An 18,762-nucleotide genomic window follows, 5' to 3' on the forward strand; every position below is an offset into this window, starting at 1 on the left:
TCCTTTACGTTGGAATGGTTTTTCTTACATTTCTCTTACTATGTAACCATATTGGCACGTATTTGCGCTTCAGAGGGAATGGGTATGGTAGTGATTTTAAAAGGTGATGCATAGCAGGGCGGTCAGACTTGAGCAGTACCCCTGAGCATGCATTGCAAGGACAACATTTTCCATTGTAATCCCTTAGTTCTGCCTGGATTACTCTCATTTCGGAACTCGTCTTGGATGCTGAAAGGCACACAAGGCAATTTAAACTCCTGGGCTCAGTCGCCAAGCAGTTATGAAAAATTACCTTCTGGATCCCATCAATCGTGTCCTGGTGCTCCTCCCATCAGATTCGGGTTGGGACTTCTGAGCGTTCCCATTGGAGTTACCCCTCAACTCCTGGTACCACCTAGGAGGGTACAAAGCAGGCACTGTGCTGTCTGGGAACCCAGACGTAGACTCCCTGCTCACTGTGCTCGGAGAAGCACAGCACCACCCCACTGATGAGGCCCAACAAGCCTGAAACACGTGTATGGGGTTGCTGTTGGTACTCTTGTTCAGAGAGGAATTGACAGTATTTCGGTGTTGGGCTGCCCATGTGGGTGGGACAAAGACTGATATTCAAATGGATGTTTCCCCATCTGTGAAAGGTACAGTGAGCAAAAAGCGATTGCTGCGAACTCTCAAAAGCGGGAAAAAGACCACAGAACAGGTTATCATGCAATGTTCTTTCTGGAGAGGGGCGCCTGCTACCATTTTTTTAAATTACTGTGCTGTCTGGTACTTGGATTGAGGAGGGAAGAGGTGGTGATAATACTTCAAGGAAGAAGACATCTGTAGTGGACGCAGAGAAAATAAAGTACCGGTTGTGGGATCTGGTGTCGGAGAAAAACTTCATGGTAGAAGAAACCCATAGGGGGTGCAGTGTCACTGGTGTACCAGTTGTGGGATATAGTGCTGGGGCTGATGGGGTCAGTTGCTAAAGAAGTGGCAACTACAATATTACCTCTAGTCAAGTTTTATATTTGCTTCTCAAATATTCAGACTAGAATATTCGCCTAAACTCTAATTTAGGGCTAGCTTTCTTATTTCATCCAGCTCTGCAACCCCTCTCCAGGGCTCACGTTAATATCTTCTGCTTTTCCTCTTGCTCGGTGGGTGGAGTGATGTTCTTCTGCCTCTGAATCTCTCCTTTGGTAGGTGTGGCGGTGTTGGGGGACGTTTCTCTGTGAACATGTCAGCAAATGGTGCGTTGCAAGTGAAGCGATTGAATGGGCATTCTAGAAAATGTCTACATTGAAAAGGTCACCTCCAAATTATTTGTAAACAAAATGTATTACATGGCTGCAAGTATGGGACTTAAAATTCATATGAAGGTTCTGAAATGTTTTTAATGCTCAAAATAAAGATCTCTGTCCAAATTGTGAGCACTTCGTTTTGCAAAAACTGATCAAGGTGAAGGTGGTGTTTTGGAACATATGATCAGTAATGACCCGTAAAAACAAGCTGTGAATTAGCCACGCATTAAAACATCAAAAACAAATACTTTCCCGCACATGCGAAAAGTATCGGATACGCCTCTGGGGCTTGTTGAAAGAAGTGCCCACGTTATGCCAGGCTCGGCACATGATAAAAGTATTAAAGAAGCAGGTCAGAGATGGAATTCATCATTTTCTGTCAGAAGGTGACCCCCGCGTCTTAAGCAAGCAAAGCTGAAGGACGGAACGCCATTGCTGGGGTCGCTACTAGACACTGTTCCAAGAGTATACTTGCTTTGTACACAGACCTAGATATTAAGCTATTCGCTTTGAGGACATTTCTCTTCATGTACTCTGCCCCAGGACCACATGTTCTCCCAAACGTTCCTCAAGGAGAGATGCCTTTTTAAACTCGCGGAATGAACTACTTGTTTATGGTCGTTTTTTCACTGGTTTCCTTGGGTGACTTGAAGTATGCGCTATGTACAAACTCCACTGTCATCGATCGGCGTTTTAAATCTAATTGACTTTTATTTGGGTGAGCTATTGCAGGAGCAAGCCTGCACAGGGTGAGGTGCCTCAACGTGCACATTTGTAAGTACTCATGGCTGCAGCCACATACGTTTTTAATAGCTGTGACACGCAATTCCGGTAGATCTATTTGGTGGCAATAGGGAACAACCCTGAACTAAAATCCACCATAAAGTGAACCCTTTCCTTTGCCGTCATAATATCTGTTTTTATGTTGAAGGATCCATCTCTTGCGACTCTTGCATGTCAGTCATTTTATGAATTATAGGTTTGGTGTAGTCAATCTTGAATTCATTGGGAATACATAATAAGCAAATGTTACTTTGCGTTTCGTGCAAGTATTACGCGCTCCTACAGATGTGAAATGTCTGCGCAATTGCACAGTCCTGCCTATCCGGCAGTCCGTATGTTCCATACCAAATAAGTGCATACACTACTTTTATGATCACAACAGAGGCGTTGTTAACATACTTGTTACGTAGGTCTACTGAGCTGCACCCAATTTTTCATACCACATTTTTTGTAAGATAGCGACCCTGCGAATGGCACAGGCACACTCAACAATATGCGCCCCCTGCATTGAATGCTACTGGACATCCAATTAGTGGGTAAATGCATGGACACACAGGTATTCAGGAACACAAGCAACTTCCCAAATCCTTTTCTTGCCCCATGATATTTACTCGCATGACTTGGCAGGCTTGCTGCCCCACCAGTTTGGACTTCAAGCCGCAGACGGTAAAGCCTGGCAGCTAGACACGTGTGCGTTTGAAGTTGATAACGTTTTTTAACCAGTTGATTTTCGTTATTTTGACGAGACTTGATAAGTTTTAAACTGCAGTTTCTGTTTACGGGTGGGAGTAGAATTTGGGGGGGTGAGACCCTTTTTGGTGAAAGGCCTCGACCCCCTGCCCCCAGGGAAAGCCTAGTCGTCGGCCACCACGGATCGTATTGCCAGGAATGTTCGATTGTGTGAGGTCAGCATGGCTAGAGGGTGCCGTTCACATTGCATGTCCTTCTGTGATGCAATGCGCTGCATTCTGTTCCATCAAAACCGGCCACAGCTCATCTTCCCCTGGGAGCTGCTCCTTAATTTTCTTTACACAAGATGCAAACTTTTGTTTTTCTCGGTATTGCCTTGTCCTTTCTTGTCTTTAAATGTATTTTGCTGGTAAGATCAAACTAGTTTACAGTATTCATTGTAGAAACGATGTTCAAGTTGCTGCAAGACTCTATTCGTGTAGGTTATATCGCCTGTGTCGACTATTCCTAAAGTGATGGTATAGGAAATATTAGAAACATGCTATTTAATTTGAAGTGTAGCGAGCAGGCCGTTGTATGATTTGTGGAATTGAGAAATGTGAGTGTAACAATGTATTGATGATGTTGGCGTAGGGAGTCTAAGGAGGCCGCCTGTGAACTTAGCAGGTTTCCCAGTGTCAGTACTGAAAGTGCCTGAATGGTTTTGAAAGCCTTCAGTTTCCACATGCTGTATTTTAACTCCAGAGCAGACGTTTAGCTTATGTTGGCTGCAACACATTTTGAATTAGCTTTTTTTTAATCGACTGTCACCTTAAGGTTTTGTTTCCGCTTGATCTTTCAAGCTCATGTCTCCAAGTCCGGAGGAGAAAGCTAGAAGATGCCTTATCCATATTTAAATGGCTTGCCAGTACGATAGCACTGGCTTAATTCACCCCCTGCAAAAATCTGTAACGTGAATGTTACAGATTACTACCTGGCACAGCCAAGAAGTCCATTAATGTTCCTAGGTTGATAAACATAGGATCATTTAGTTGTCGTATACTAGCATGGGTGAATAAATTAGAACAAACTCCAAATCGCCCGACTGTTCGTGTTCGGCTGAAAAATTATCGCTATTCATGTTGATGAAATTTTGCTTTGAACATTGGGTTGAAGAGGTTAATGCTTTTCCTGCCTGCACCTGTTCAAAGCAAACAGCGTATAAAGTTAATGGAATATGTGGAAGTTCAGAACCTTTCCTCTTACAGATGCTCAAAGAAAGAAGTTTCTAAATGACTAATGATTGCATCTGGCTTCATATAAAAACCAAAATGAACTTTCTATTTGCAGCCGATTGTGAATTTTGCACTTTTTTTTTAATGATTACACCAAGTAATTCTAATAAATATCCAGAGGATGAATTTTTGATTTGCATTACTTGGAGAAATGTACAGGTCATGTTGTTCATGAAGGTGGCCTGTGCATTTCCAAGGGGCTGCGCTGCAGCACAAATTATGTGCTGTCCAGCCCCCTTGCATACACCGCCTCACAGCACGCAAACAGAAATAAACTGAAGGTGCTTTTTATCTCCTGATTTATCTTGGACCACTCGGCAGCATTTCACATGGTCGACGTTGATTTTGTTTTCCAGGCTGTCGGATGGTTCAGGTCCTTCCTAACTGATCATATTTAATAGGTTAAAAATCACGAGTTTCTCTGACCCTTTGCCAGTTTCCTGTAGGGTGCCTCGTGGTACTTCATGGTCCCGTTGTTTTTTAAATTCTACATCCAGCTACTTGTGTGTTTTTTTTTTGTATTCAATCTCTTATCACTCTTACGCCGATGATGCACAGATGTATATGGATATTAAGAAATATACTGATTCTATTCAGAGAATAGTACCAGTTACTTGATGATTTGTGCCTTTGGTGTGACAAATCACTCAAACACATGTGACAGAACACAACTTTACTGGGTTCAGACATCAGGTAAGTACACCAGGAAACCAATGCATTGCATGTTACGTAAAGGCCATCCCTAGAGAGACATCCACCGGTCCACCACTCAAAGATCAAGGTGCCAACTGACACCAGGTGGAATCTCCAGGAACCTTTCATCATAACGTTCCATATTCAGATTAACCTCAATGCTTACACGCACAGGTTAAGGGAAGCAAAGTGTAAAACACAACAGTACTTCTGAAGACCATGTATGATTTCTAACAAGCTGCAACTTAATAATGAATCATGAATGAAGGTTTAGGACACTGTCATATCAACAAAAAGCTAATCTAAAGTGATCGGTGTGGGCAGATGATGTCCTTGGGGTCATATTCGAGCTACAGTCTGAGAATGTCCCTGGCCTGAACAGCTTACCGTTCGATGTGTGGAAAACCCTGGGTGCCACAATCCTTGAACTGCAGATGTTCACTCAACGCTGATTGGGAGTTGCCTCTAGATAACCGGGCGGCATCTATAGTAGTCTTCCTTATATAAGATACATCCCAAAATTTAGAGATTCATTGCAAGCTTTATCATTGTTAAATGCTGAAGCTAAGATCCTACTGGACCTTCCCCTTAGGGATACAACAAACCAGTGCGCACGATCGAACTACCAGCCAAACTACACACAACACATGAACGCACATCCAACATAAATATTTACATACAACAAACAACCCAGGCATTGGGCCTTTCCACTTGCGGATACAACCAGCCAGTGCACACGTTCAACCCATCTGCAAGCCAACACACAGACTGTAGTTTCTCCTGGTTGACTCGAGGAGCTGAAACACCAAAGTGCCACTTGTTTGAAGATTGCCGGTTGCAGTCGGTGACCGTCCAATTGCAGTGCAGGAGTCCCCAGACGTCCCTCTTGTACCCACGACTGAGGCCCAAGGAACACCAGGATCTGCAGAGCTGCACAGGAACTGAAGTATTCTTCTGCCCTTTTTCTTCAACCGAAAAGGTACTGTACAGTCTAAGAACGTGCCTTTTGTTGTGTGAATGCACTTGTTCTCTGTTGATAAGACATGTTGTGGTTGCTCTGTAGAGTTGCTGATAGCTTCTTTAATTCACATGTCTAAACGGCTCGTGGCCCTGCTTTGAATTCCTCTTTTCTACAAAGACTTCTAAAACATTGTACAAGACTTTTTCTTACCTGCAAGAAGTGCTTCAGCTCACCTAGACTATTGCCCAATTGCCTTGGCCAAGCCTGGCTCCCTGAAGAACTCTTCTGCCCTCTGACATTGTATTTTGTCCTCCTTCCAGGAAGGGGTTAACTAACTTTGCATTGGGGGTTACCACAATTACTTACCTGCTTCAGAATGTGTGATCTCTTGTTCTGTTCTAATAACCTTTTTCTTTGCCAAACTCTTAAGTCTGATTGTAAATGCAAACAGTGGTTTTATTAATGTCCACTGTCCTAGTTACTAAAGTCACCTGAGGGTATCGGAAGTGTCCGTGTGCCATCCCATAAGTGTACGTACTGGTTTAGAAATATTAAGAGTGGATTTTGGAGTGGATTTGTGTTACTATTATATTGCCGACTTCTGAAGAAGGCTTAGTCTAACTGACTGTTTGATTTTAAAACCAGAAAATTCTCCAACTTTAATATTTGAGAAGGAAGATTATTCAGATGATGATGCCCCTTTTGGGCTTCAACACGTTACACTTAATGTGCCTGAATGCCTTATTTCAGAGGAAAGCAAAATGCAAGATTTATTTGACAATTTGCACGTGGAATGGACACCTCTCCAGAGCTGGCGTTCGGGAGACCAGAACTAGGGGAGTATGCTGACTGCTCTTACAGGCAGCTCATGTCTAAGGTTGTCGAATAGTTGGGTTGGTCTAGGCCTCCAGCACCCTGTGATCAAGATGATCTGACTGATATTCTGGACATGGGTGCACCTACTGATCCAGTTTTGCCTTTCCATGTGGCACTTCAAAAAAGGGTGGCCAGGAATTGGGAGACTACGGAAACTAATCCGGCTGTCGACAAACATCTTGGCAAAAAATACCATCCCTCTAGTAGCGACCTGGCTACATGTCGAAGCACTCCACTCTGGAGAGTCTGTTGGTCCAGGCAGCTACGGCTACTTCCAAACAAGCAGCATACTGTATCATCCCTCCTGATAGGGGCGACAAGCTCGTAGATGGATGGGTGCAAAACGTATTATCTGCAGGGAGCATGGCATTAAAATCTGCCAAATCCACTTGTGCCCTTGCAAAATGTTCGCATACTGTATGGGAGTGTATTTCTATGGCAGCAGAGCATATTCCCGAAGGGGATGAAAGGGACTGCTTCTTAGCTATTAAGGACAGCAAGCAAGTCATGTGGGAGTCCCTTCAATCTGGATTTGATTCTGCAGATGGCATCAGCAGGTCCATGCCTATAAGCACTGTGATGTGCAGATTTGCGTGGTTGCTAAAGTCGTGGTTTGCACCTAATGTACAGGCTAGACTTCTCGACATGCCATTTGACTGGTCTCCTCTTTTTGGCAGCAAAGCTGACGAGAGCCGTGAGTTGCAGACCTCGAAGGCGGCGGCCAAATCTTAAGGCGCTGCTGTTGGGCAACCTGTCTTTTCGTCCTAGCGGACAACCTTGAAGGGGTATTTTTTTTTTCTGCATTTTTCTGGTGCCAAAGGCTCGATTGAGAATGAGCCCTTCAATGGGCTCTCAGAACACAATGGTCCCAATTCTCAGGAAAGATGCAAGACCAACTTCAGATTCCAACCAGAGTGTCACAGGATCTTCTGTGGTGGGCCTGCAAGGAAAATAATCTGAAGGGAGAACCCTTTTGGCAACCATGGCCGGAGATTACTGTAGTGACGGACGCCTCACTCACGGGGTGGGGTGCCCATGCCAACAATGTGACAATCGGCGGCCGTTGGTCTCCATAGCAGTCCAAACTACTCATCAATCTTTTAGAGCTAAGAGCAATCAGACTAGCGCTGAAAGCTTTCCTGCCCTCTGTACGGGGAAAGAATATCCTGGTAATGATGGTCCACACAGTGGCCATGTAATACCTCAACAAGAGGGGAGGCATAGGGTCACTTTCACTGTGTAGAGAAGCAATGCAGCTCTGGTACTGGGCAATCCAAGAAGGAATCTCTCTATCAGCAGTTCATCTAGCCGTGGAGGAGAACACTGCGGCAGACGCTCTGAGCAGGCAGAGCACATTCTCCCACGAGTGGGAACTAGCTCAGGAAGTCCTTCAAGAGATCTTCACCCTTTGCGGAACCGCTCAAGTGGATCTGTTCGTGTATGGAGTAGCTGCTATTGCACGGCCGAGAACTTTTGATGTCTAAGATTGCTGCTAACACAATGCACTTCTTTGTGGACACTTCTGTTTAATATGGAGCTGTGATAGTAACAGGCTATTCAACACGTTGCATGTTATGCATATGGAGAACCAGGAGGTGTTTGTTTTATGCAAAAACAAGTGGGGTTCTGGGAGATTCTCTACCACCGGCCTATATACTGGGTTAGAGTCTCAACCAGAGTCTTTAGCTCACCATCCCTTCACAGAAGAGAAATGCCCACTACATATCACTTTGTCCTGCCCAAGGGCATTCAGCACTGAAATGCCTGGCAATGCTCTTCTGAACAAGAGTACTAACCGCATTCCCAGACACGTGTTTTGGCCTGGTTGGGCCTAGTCGGTGAGGTGGAGCGGTGCCTCTCTAAGAACAATGCGCAAGGGTTCCACGTCTGTATTACCCTAGTAAATTAGGGCTGTGATAGTAACCAGATATTAAGTCAACATGTTGCATGTTACATATATGGAGAACCAGGTGGCGTTTATTTTATTGCACTCTATTTATATTTGTTCGTCATGTGAATAGTTTTTGCATTTCAGCTCTCTATTGTTGTAATATAATTTTACCAGTGCAGCAAATCTCCCAAAGCTGTGATCCAGTGATAACCTTTCACTTATATTAAACGTGGTCATTTTTGCCATTACGTTGCCTATCTGGGCTTTCTGTTACTCCCCTTTAAAATGCGGTTGACATCAGTCTCTCGAAATGAGTTTTGATAAACCAATTCATGTGACCCAGACCCAGATACTAATGCAAAGTGCTGGTGCACTGATGTTAAAAAAAAAAAAGAAACAAACATTTTTTTTAACCTTGTAGAAACACATTACAAAGGTCCAAAAGTAGGGAGCACCAAGAACGTAAAACCACAAGCCACGGTACATACTGAATCTTCTAGGGTGACAACCTTCGAAGTCCACTTGCGAACAAAGCCGTTAACAAACGGTGCCTAGAGTATTTCCCAGAAATTGTAGCATGGTGGTACCAGCCCTTATGAGGGACTGTGCCTGGTAAAGAACTTTAAAAGCTTTAGAAAAGGATGCACTAGGTGAGTTGAGAAAACTAACATCTCTGAAATATATAACCCAGGTCAAACATATTACATAGGGAGGAGACCAAGCTCAATTAAAAGCAGCGCAAGAGTGGCAAAAAGAAAAAATCACTTGGCTCCAAGCCCTTCACCTGGTGTCGTTGTCCAATGGCTTCACATCGGTTATAGTTCAATAGTTTCTCTGCTCCTTCCGCAACCCCGAAAAGGTACTCCTTCCCCTTCAGAGTGCCCCTGAGCGTCGCCGGATAGAGCAGGCCTGCTTTGAACCTGCGCTCAAGAAAAGCTTTCTTAGAGACATTAAGGGCCCTTCATTTCCTGTCAGTGGCCGCAGAGAGATCAGGAAAAAGGTGGATCCTGTGGCCCTGATAATCCACCAGTTTCTTAGCCACTGCCGCCTTCAGGATTCTGTCGCCAGAGTCGCTCAGACACACCATCAGTGTGGGACCCACCACCGACTATAGTTTTGTTTGGAGTACCGCTGTTCTGAGCCTATAGCATTTGTTTACATACATATGGTCGTCCTCCGAATCGAGCTATTCGGGGATCCATGTTGACCTACCTATGGGGGGTCACCCTCATCTGCACCCAGTGGGAGACCAATAATTCATTTTAGGCGCTGTGAGAAACCTGAAGGTGTCTCACCCACTAGTCCCTTAGGATCTGTCATCCAGGTGGCCATAACATGGCCATTGCTTTAGAATAGAGTTCCTGGCGGTGGACCTGTGCGGGGGAGGATCACCTGGATGAGGGGTCTTTGGGGGAGTTGAAGTGGGACACTGGAAGGCGAGACAAGGTATCCCCTTCCCTGTAACACCCTTTCCCAATACTATCAAGTAGGATACCTAGGCAATCAACCCCCCCCCCCCTTTCCCGACACGAACACTTTCTCACGGTCAGCTTACGTGAGCAAACACGAACTAACACCAGAGCTGTATCCCTGGCATGTCCCAATACAATGGTCCGGCAACGTCAGGCAATTACTGATCATTAGACACATACCTAACTTCCATCACACTTCCCCACACGGATAAAAGGCGGAACACGAAAATACTGAGAGAGGCAAAGAACACGAGCAATCGGCGGTTCCAAGATGGCAGGTTAATACGAGGAGAAAGATGGCGAGACCAGAGAGGGTTGCAAGGAGGGGGGTGCCCCTGACCTTTTCAGACCATTTGTGAAACTTGGAAAGTAAGAAACCTAAGACCGGGAACTAAAGCTGAACAAATCTGCAAGGCGGAGAGTAGCGGCTGCTGCTGTGGTACTGTCCTTGGCTGCGCCAGTAATGACAGCACATCTGGTGAGTCGGAGAACTGATAACAAACAAGCCTGTGTTAGAACCAACGTTGGAAGCAGCAACATTGTATGAAGAAATCTAAAGAGAATAACGTGTGAAATGTGTGACGAATGATGTGAAAATAATTGAAACCTAGAGGAGTGATTGAACTTTGGGGAGGGAAAATAAGGTACCATAGACGGGGGGGTCCGGCGCCACGTGGGTGGTCACTCGAAGGTCTCTGTCGGGTATCCAACTAATTGTCAACTATTGTAAGGGGAATTTTGAGATTGAAGTGGTCTTGCAACGGATCAAGCTAACTCCTGTGCACACTCGAAAGTTGAATGCGTGCTACAATTGTTCCGAGCCTGGCTGATGGAGACTAATTGTGACGGAGAAAGGATCTGAGCCCGGCTGAGGGGGATCCAGGGTGAACTGTGGGTCACCCGAGAGAGTATTCTCTGACTGTTAGAAAAGGGGATCTGAGCCTGGAAGAGGGGAATCCAAAATACTGACTGCGATATAAAAAGAGATCTGAGCCCGGCTGAGGGAGATCCAGGGTGAGACACCCGAATTGATCACTCGAAAGAGGCAAGGAACTTTTGTTTGTTTTTGTTCCTGTACATCAGGCCGTCTGAGTCAAAAGACGTTTGAAAAGCAAATATATTTGCATCACTGAAAGCCCTGATGCTGGTAATGGAACAGGTTTCTCTTTATGATGGAAAGTGCATCTCGACTCAAATAGTTGTATTTTGTCTTCACATAGTGTCTTTTAATACCATTTTCTCAAAGATATCTATTGCAGGTATATTGATCGGAGCAACACGTGCTTTTTGGTCTAAATTCTTCATATTCATCTTCACTGTTGTTGGTCATGTCTTAAATTGGTAATTCGCCGAAGAACACTTTCAATTTTAATTTACACACCAGTTTATGTAGCTCTACTTTGGTATTAAATAAGTCGGTATATGTAGGTACACATTTTAATGGTGATGCAGTGTTAAATGGACTTACCTGTTCTCTTTCATTTCTTTTGTCTTGTGTCTACATGTACTGTTAAATGTCTTTTGGAATGTAACACTGATGCAATGCTCGTTATCATGTCAATAATATACTTCATTTATTAATGAATGATTTAGATATTGTGTGTAAAGCATGGGCATGTGGCCCAGATGACAGGGACTGTTCGAAATGCATAGGCCCAACGCTGCCCTTTGCTAAAAATTCAAGTAAACATCAGTAAAACCAAATAAAGGAGATGAAGTGTCTTTTTGGCAACTTGAATGAAAATAAAGGAAACCAATATTGCTCATAACCGAAGAAAATTAACCCTTCTAGGGGATTAGGGTGTGCGGCCCGCAATGATGGCTCATTAGCCTAGGTCTCACTTTTTCCCTAGTACTCACTAGTGCCTGGCACTTTACAGTGGATTGCACGCCATAAAGAATGACGAACTGACCTACATAATATTTAGAACAATCAATTGTTTACTTACGCGGTGCACACTCACCCACATAAATCACCTGTCCTTTCAGGACAGCCACCCTGCTGTTTGAGTGACAGCTAGGCTGTGCATGAATGGGAGAAACCTGCTTAAAAGGCGAGGGTTTTGGGACTGAAGACATTTGACCACTGGGAAGAACAACCAGATGAAGAAACCGTGAACGAAGCTTGCTGCATCCTCCTGGACAATTGAACTGCCCGGTGGAGCCCTGCTGCTGTGCTGAAACACCTTTTTCCGATCGACAAGAGAAGCTCAGGAGTGGATGACTTCTTTCCTTGGGTTAGTGGGACCAACTAACCCCAAGACGAACTCCACTGGAATATCTTCCCTGACTGGCTGTACTTCTTTGCTGCTGCCGGAACAGAGTGCCAGGCGTCAAATCCATAGTAGAGTGCAACATCTGGGATCCGGCCAGAAGCTCCAGGAGTCTCCCCAGGTCCCTCCAGAAGCAGGACAACAGAGCTCAAATCCCCTCACCAGAGTGCAGGACTCAAGGAAGCCCAACTGGTATCCAAGATCTGCGGTGGTGCTGTTTACCGAGCGCTGAAACCTCCAAATGCTGCTGACCTGAAAAGAGCCATAGCTGCGGCCGACCTCTGAATTGCTGCCGCAGGAGTCCTCCAGACGTCCTCCCTCTTGTCCCCACGACTGAGGCCCTCAAACCCAGGATCTGCATCACTGCAACAGACAGAAGCCAGCTGGGCCACTCCTCTTCTAACCAAATGTACTGTTCTGACTTGGGGTGATTACCTCGGTGTCTTTAGCTTTGCTCTTCTCAGTTAAGATTGCGGTAAACGCACTGCTCTCTTCGGCCCCTGCGGCACGGATACAGAGTGCACATCAGCGGCTCCTTCAGCCTTCAGCTTCGCCCAGTTCTCCGCACCACTGCTGCCGCCTCGGGCACAAGGATTCCAATCAGTCAAATGTACAGTCCACCGGTGCACTGTCTGGTCGTCTGCCTCTGGAGCAATTTTGCACATCTTTTTATTGCAGTTGAACAGTCCCTTTTGAGCTGGGCCCACCACACGTTGATGGCAGCCTTAGAGAGAAGCTCCTCCTGTTCGGGCTCACGAGCGCCCTCCTGCACCAATGTTTTTAAATTGCAGAGCTTTGTTGGAGTGTTTTTTTGCTTGACTAAGTCCTTTGTTGGACGGAACGCGTGGCAATTATGGTTTCTTGACAACTACCCCTGAAGCCATGTGATATAGCTTTCATCCAGCTTTTTTTTTGGAAGCATATGTTGCATTAAAACATATTTATGATTATGTAACTCACTAGTTTTTGCGTGTCTCTGATCTCACCCTCCCTATGTAACCGCACCCCCACTCACTCTCTCACGTTTTCTAGCGCAACATAGGGAGCAACACTGCCACAAGGCAAGATAGCAACGAGGAGCTGGTTTTGTAAGAAGAGAAACAATGGCACAATCATTTGGAGACGGGTCAGGTTTAAGAAGTCGGATGAGCAACAAAGCAATGTGATATGTAGAGTGCAATACACATTTGCAACAATTGCTGGAAGCGCTGCAAACCTATTTCACCATTTACAACAGCACCATAAACTACAGTACGAAGAATGTATGAAACCTTGTGGAGGTTGTGCTGTTGCAAGCCAGACTGGAAAGCATTCTTTCCCAAAACAAAACCTCTTTAGAAGCTTCATTTACTCGGGGAGTGACCTATGAAGTGCCAAGTGGTGGCGGTAACCTATTGCTAAAGATATGGTCCCTGGAGCAACAGTTGAACAAGCTGGCGTTAAGAAGCTGCTGCAAACAACCGATCAATGATGCGATTTGCCCAGCCGTCACTACAGAGAAGGACTACCACAAAGTGAAGTCTGACAAAAACTATCCGATCGGCTCGCGAAAGTGACACACTATGCACTGACAACAGATATATGGTTGAGCAGAACATGCTCAGAACATTTTATTAAAGATTGGGAGATGAAGAGTCTCTCTCCAAACAAGCTACTTTCCCAAAACCACATCGGGGAGCATATGGTTGAAGCCCTGCAGGATGTTCTTACAAGCTGAAAACTTGACGAAAGGAGGACTGGTTGCAATAACCACTGCCAAAGTTGTCAAAGCAGTGCAACTGCTGAGGATAGTGCTTTGGTCACTGGCTTCATCTTGCAATTGGCGAGTATGCTGAAGGAGTTGACAACAGTTTAAAAATACTAAATATAATATCTTCAATTTGAAGAGGGACTGGTTCAGTGTTATGTCAAGAATGAGCTACATTATGACGTTGGTAACTAGCAATTTTGTTTAGCAAGTTATTTACTCTATGGGTTTAACATTTTACATTCTAAGTCAAAATGACTAAGACGAGACTAAATCAAAAAGAGGAGGCCAACATTAACACTAGACTTGTTTAAGCGATGACAGCACATATTAAAGTTATCTGTCAAATAAAACATTTAATTAAGTTGGATAAATGAAATAAACATATTCAACCTATTCCCCAAAATGTTGAATCGCAGGACATGGCAAGGATTATGACCGCATCTCTCCCATGATTTACTTGTGCAAGAAAATAGTGAGCAGTTTTTTTTATAGCCGGAAGAAAAGGAGAGAATTGGCTCAGCTGGGTCTGCCCACTCACCAGCTCATCACTGATTCCGCTATGAGATGGGGAACAAGGCAGGAAATGATTGAGAGGGTTCTGGAGCCGCAGGGCACCCTTGCCAAAGTGTTATCCTCTGACAAGAAATCCAGGCATCTAGTCCTTAACTGCCAGGATATAGTTTATAAAGGTGGTCCAGAAAGCTATCAAACCCCTTTAAGACTTTACAGATGCTCTGTCTGGTGAGGATTATGTTACACTCTCGTATGTCAGACCTGTGCTTAATCTTTTCAATACAAGTCTCCTGGCACATGATGAGGGAGATTCGGAGTTGACTAAATCCATCCATACCGCTGTTGTCGAATAGCTCAATACAAAGTATGCTGAACCAGCTACAAGTGACCTATTGGAAATAGCCTTGCTTGTAGATCTAAGGTTCAAAACCAAGTACGTCTCGAGTGACGAGATCGACATGTCATGGCACAAAGCTGTCTCGGGGCGAAGTCTCTGCTGGGTGATCAGAGATGCCTTCAGCCTGACACAGCTGTGCCGGCCTTGCCCATGCCTGCAGACCAAGAGGGAGCAGCATTTGGGTCACCACCAGTTAAGGAGACGCTCACAAACCTTTTTAAGAAGAGCACCAACCTGACAAAGAGGCAGGCTATTGAAAATTAACTTTCAAAATACTTAGTCACTGTAGAGAGGTACAGATCCTCTCAAGTGGTGGAAGGAATATGGCTTTTTCTTTCCATCACTGAAACACCTGGCAAAGTATCTGTGTCCCAGCCACCAGCACGCCTTCTGATAGGGTTTTCAGTTGCAGTGGTAACATTGTAACCTGCCACAGGGCATCATTCAAGCCTGAGTCCGTTGATCTGCTAGTGTTCCTTGAACATAACCTGTGAGAGAACTACAGAGCTACACACAAGGAAAGGTTTATCCGTTTGTTGAAGTGTTTATCAGTAGAAAACGAAACTACTTTCTCAGAGCAAGTTGTCCAGTTTATATTTATGTTGACATATTCATTATTTGCACAGATAGTTTGTTGAACAGGAAAGGAAAACCTGTATTTTGCACTCCTTTTTTTTGTCTTCGTTATTGTTAAATAACAGAAGGTATTCTCAGAGATGTGCATATTTTTTTAAATATATTTTATAAAGATTTTTTATTTACATTGATATTTGCAAAGCTGTTCATCTTGTTCAGTAGGAACGGCTAGCCAGTATGTTTACTTTTTCAATCAGTCTGTTGTGTTAGCAAGTGAAGGAGAATTGTCAGAGATGGGATTATTTTTTTTTATATATTTACATAATTTTTATCTACATTTCCACTTATTCTCATGAATACATTGATTTGTGACATCTGACATGCAGTTAGCTTACAACTGAGCATTTAACCCACATAAAAAATACTGAGAAATATGTATCGTAGTTTGCAATTCTGCCCAAAGATATCGATGTGTCTTTTGGTCCATATCGTCCAACCCTAGAATTTGGCCCCTTTTTGTGAAGACCTTAACATTGACAGAGAATTTTAAGTGTAACCACTTTCTCTTGGTAAAGCTTATGGGCCTTTCGGCCGGGCATTATGAAATCCCGGGCTTTTGGGACTCGGTATTAATCCAGCAGCGCCTTTTTGTAAAACTCTGACCTGCAGTAGTTGGTCATTATTTAGACCTTAGTGCACACCAGTAGTTGTCTGCATTTTAATGCACCAGAGCTACCTTTAAATTAATCTCCAGAACCATCTTCATTGCTTTTTCAATTGCGTGTAGGTGAGCCTAGTGAATTACGGCATCTGAAGAGAAGTATTGGGGGGTTATTATTAGGGTACGGGAAGCATCAGAGCACTTCAAGTCAAAGGGGGAAGGGCACGGCGATGGAAGCAGAGATATAGGAGTGGGGAGCTAACAACTGGGGCGGGAGAGGGCAGCCAATTTGGTAGCAAAGATCTACAAGCAACCATGGAAGGAAGCGGGGCAGCATATCACCCAGGCTGGGTTAGGTGTGCAGTGGGAGGGTATGTTCACCCGAGTGTTGGGTAGGAGCCATTATTGGTAGTTGAAGGGTCTGGACCTCCTTCCTAAAATGTAAAAGCTGGGAGAAGAGTCTGGTGTTGATGATTTATTTTTGCATTTGTTAGCGCACAAAACCTTGAGGCATCTAGGTGCTAGTTATAGAAAGTGCATAGTACAATTGGAGAAGTGCAAGTGCATGCATACGGGTCACAAAGTAGGTGTCTGTTTTCAGACTGGGGAAGCCTCACCTCATGGTGCGGGTGTGGGGGGGGGGTACATCAGGCATGCGACAAGTATGTGATTCAAGATGGGTGTGTGTATGCTGACTGGGAAAGCCTTGCCTCATGGTACTTAGGAGGCATACTAGCAGGTGTAGGCATGGGAGGTGCATTGTAGGTACAGCAATACATGGCATATTGGCATTTATGGATACAGTAATACATGGCTGTGCAGCGTTAGCATTGTGAGTGTCACTGGGAGTTAAGTTTGCAGTTATAAACGCGTGATGCACTTTTTAGATGCCACAAGGCATATAGTATGTCACTGCAGAGGCGTTGCTAGGGAAGTTTAAGGGGGGTTATAGCCCCTGGTCTTTTGGTTGTAGCCCCGGATAGAATCTCAGGAGCTACAACCAAAAGGCTAGCTAGACCCCAGTCCCGACATCAGCATAGCCCCGGGTATTTTCCAGACCTAGCAACACCACTGTGTCCCAGTTAACTTCGAGGAGCATCAGTGATGCATGTTACCTAATGCAAGCAATTTTGGAGGCGTGCTGGGCGTATGCAATCTCCATGGGGAAACAGTTGGGTAGTGAAAATGAAGTGGGAAAACATGTAGCAATACTATTTTGGCAGGCAAGTTGGTAGGCAGTGCGTTTTTAGTAGGATAGCAGTTAGGAGGTTGAGCTGAGGTGCATAAAATGACCCCGGAAGACAAAAAATGTGGTGGGTGTCCAGAACGCGAGAGTTTCTCCTTTTAGCATTTGGTGGACAGTCATGTGAAACATTATTGGCAGTGGGTGAAGGGATAATTTCATGTGATGGTAAACGAGCGTAGGTTGTATGAGGTGGACTGGCCAGTGATGGGTCTGCAGGCAAGTTCTTACCTATGTCATTGTTGAATAGGGGTATTGCACGATGCAGGCAAGAGGTGTGCGGATTTACGAGGTTCTAGAGCAGGCAGGTTGGTCCTAGGTCAGCCATTTCCAGACAGGCAGACAGGGTTCACTAGCCTTATGAGTCGGCTTTCGGGGGTTGGTTCCATGCTGCTTGGCCATGCGGCTCAATGGTTCCCCAGCACATATGGGGCGAGGGACAGGGATCAGGCTGTACTATTCCTTTCTGCTCACTTGGCATCCATGTTGAGGTACCAGAAGAAACCCTGGCAGTACATGTTCTCCCATTCTTCAGTGAAATATTTCTTGAGGGGTTTTACTCCTGCAAGTTCCCTCTAGTTAAGCCAGCTGGCGATCATTTTGCATGTAAGATGAGCGAAATTCAAGCCTTTTCTGCTTCGGAGCTGTATGTCCGGTTTCATGTGATCCAGATGACCACCTTGACAGATCTATGCCTTACAAAGGTAGTCTTAGACCACCACTTTACCAAGACATTAAAGGGATGATCTAGTAAAAATTCTTATAAAAAAATACTAGCATTCTCCGTTTTAAAACTTCCTATGTAAAATTTTGAGCTATTCAAGCTCAAAATTCGAAAAAGCAAGCACAGGGGCGCAGCCATTTTGTGAAATGGAGACCCTCCTGTGCTGGCTTTTGCAGCACTAATAAAGCCAGCCAGCTGTAGTAAACAAAGGCTACCGCTGAGTGGCTTTCCCTTCATTAGTGCTGTAGGTGGAGGACGGGGACCGGAGAGCAGAGCAGGAAAGCTGCAGCTGAATCTCGGTAAGTGCCATTTATTTTTTTTACAAAAAATAAGCACTAGCTGCGGGTTTTTTTTCTAAGTTTTCCGGGCTGGAGGAGCCCGGAAACTTAGAAATAAAACCGCAGCTTTAAAAAGGTTGTATCTATGTTTGCGGTCGCTTTTGAAGCGACCGCAAACATAAATACAACGTTATTGTGTTGGAAAACGCTGCGTTTTTTCTTTCCAAGTTTCTCAGGCTCCTCCGGCTCGGCTCCTCGTGGGGAGCCGAGAGCCCCAAATGGAAAGCAGGTTCAGGCAGAAACAACGCGGTTTTCCGCAATGCTGCGTTGTCTGCTCCCCATGGGGAGCCCGAGAGCCCCAAATGGTAAAGCAGATTCAGGCAGACACAACGCGGTTGTATTGGAAAACGCTGCGGTTTCCACG

General features: G+C 44.9%; 1 protein-coding gene across 4 annotated transcripts in view; it reads left to right on the forward strand.

Annotated features, from left to right (window-relative positions):
- Positions 1-18,762, forward strand: part of AHCYL2 (adenosylhomocysteinase like 2) — a 1,110,190-nt gene that overhangs the window by 358,953 nt on the left and 732,475 nt on the right. Inside the window, exon 1 of one of the 4 annotated variants that reach the window (XM_069629583.1) lies at positions 3,005-3,124. The exons of the other annotated variants lie outside the window; for them this stretch is intronic. Within the exon in view, the coding sequence (XP_069485684.1) occupies positions 3,103-3,124 (22 nt within the window). The 5' untranslated portion in view covers positions 3,005-3,102. Of the gene's footprint in view, positions 1-3,004; positions 3,125-18,762 lie in introns of those variants that run through there. 4 annotated transcript variants of the gene reach the window in all.

Source organism: Ambystoma mexicanum, chromosome 12 (genome assembly GCF_040938575.1).
Source record: "Ambystoma mexicanum isolate Mex_15411 chromosome 12, UKY_AmexF1_1, whole genome shotgun sequence".
In the NCBI taxonomy this organism is placed as follows: domain Eukaryota; kingdom Metazoa; phylum Chordata; class Amphibia; order Caudata; family Ambystomatidae; genus Ambystoma; species Ambystoma mexicanum.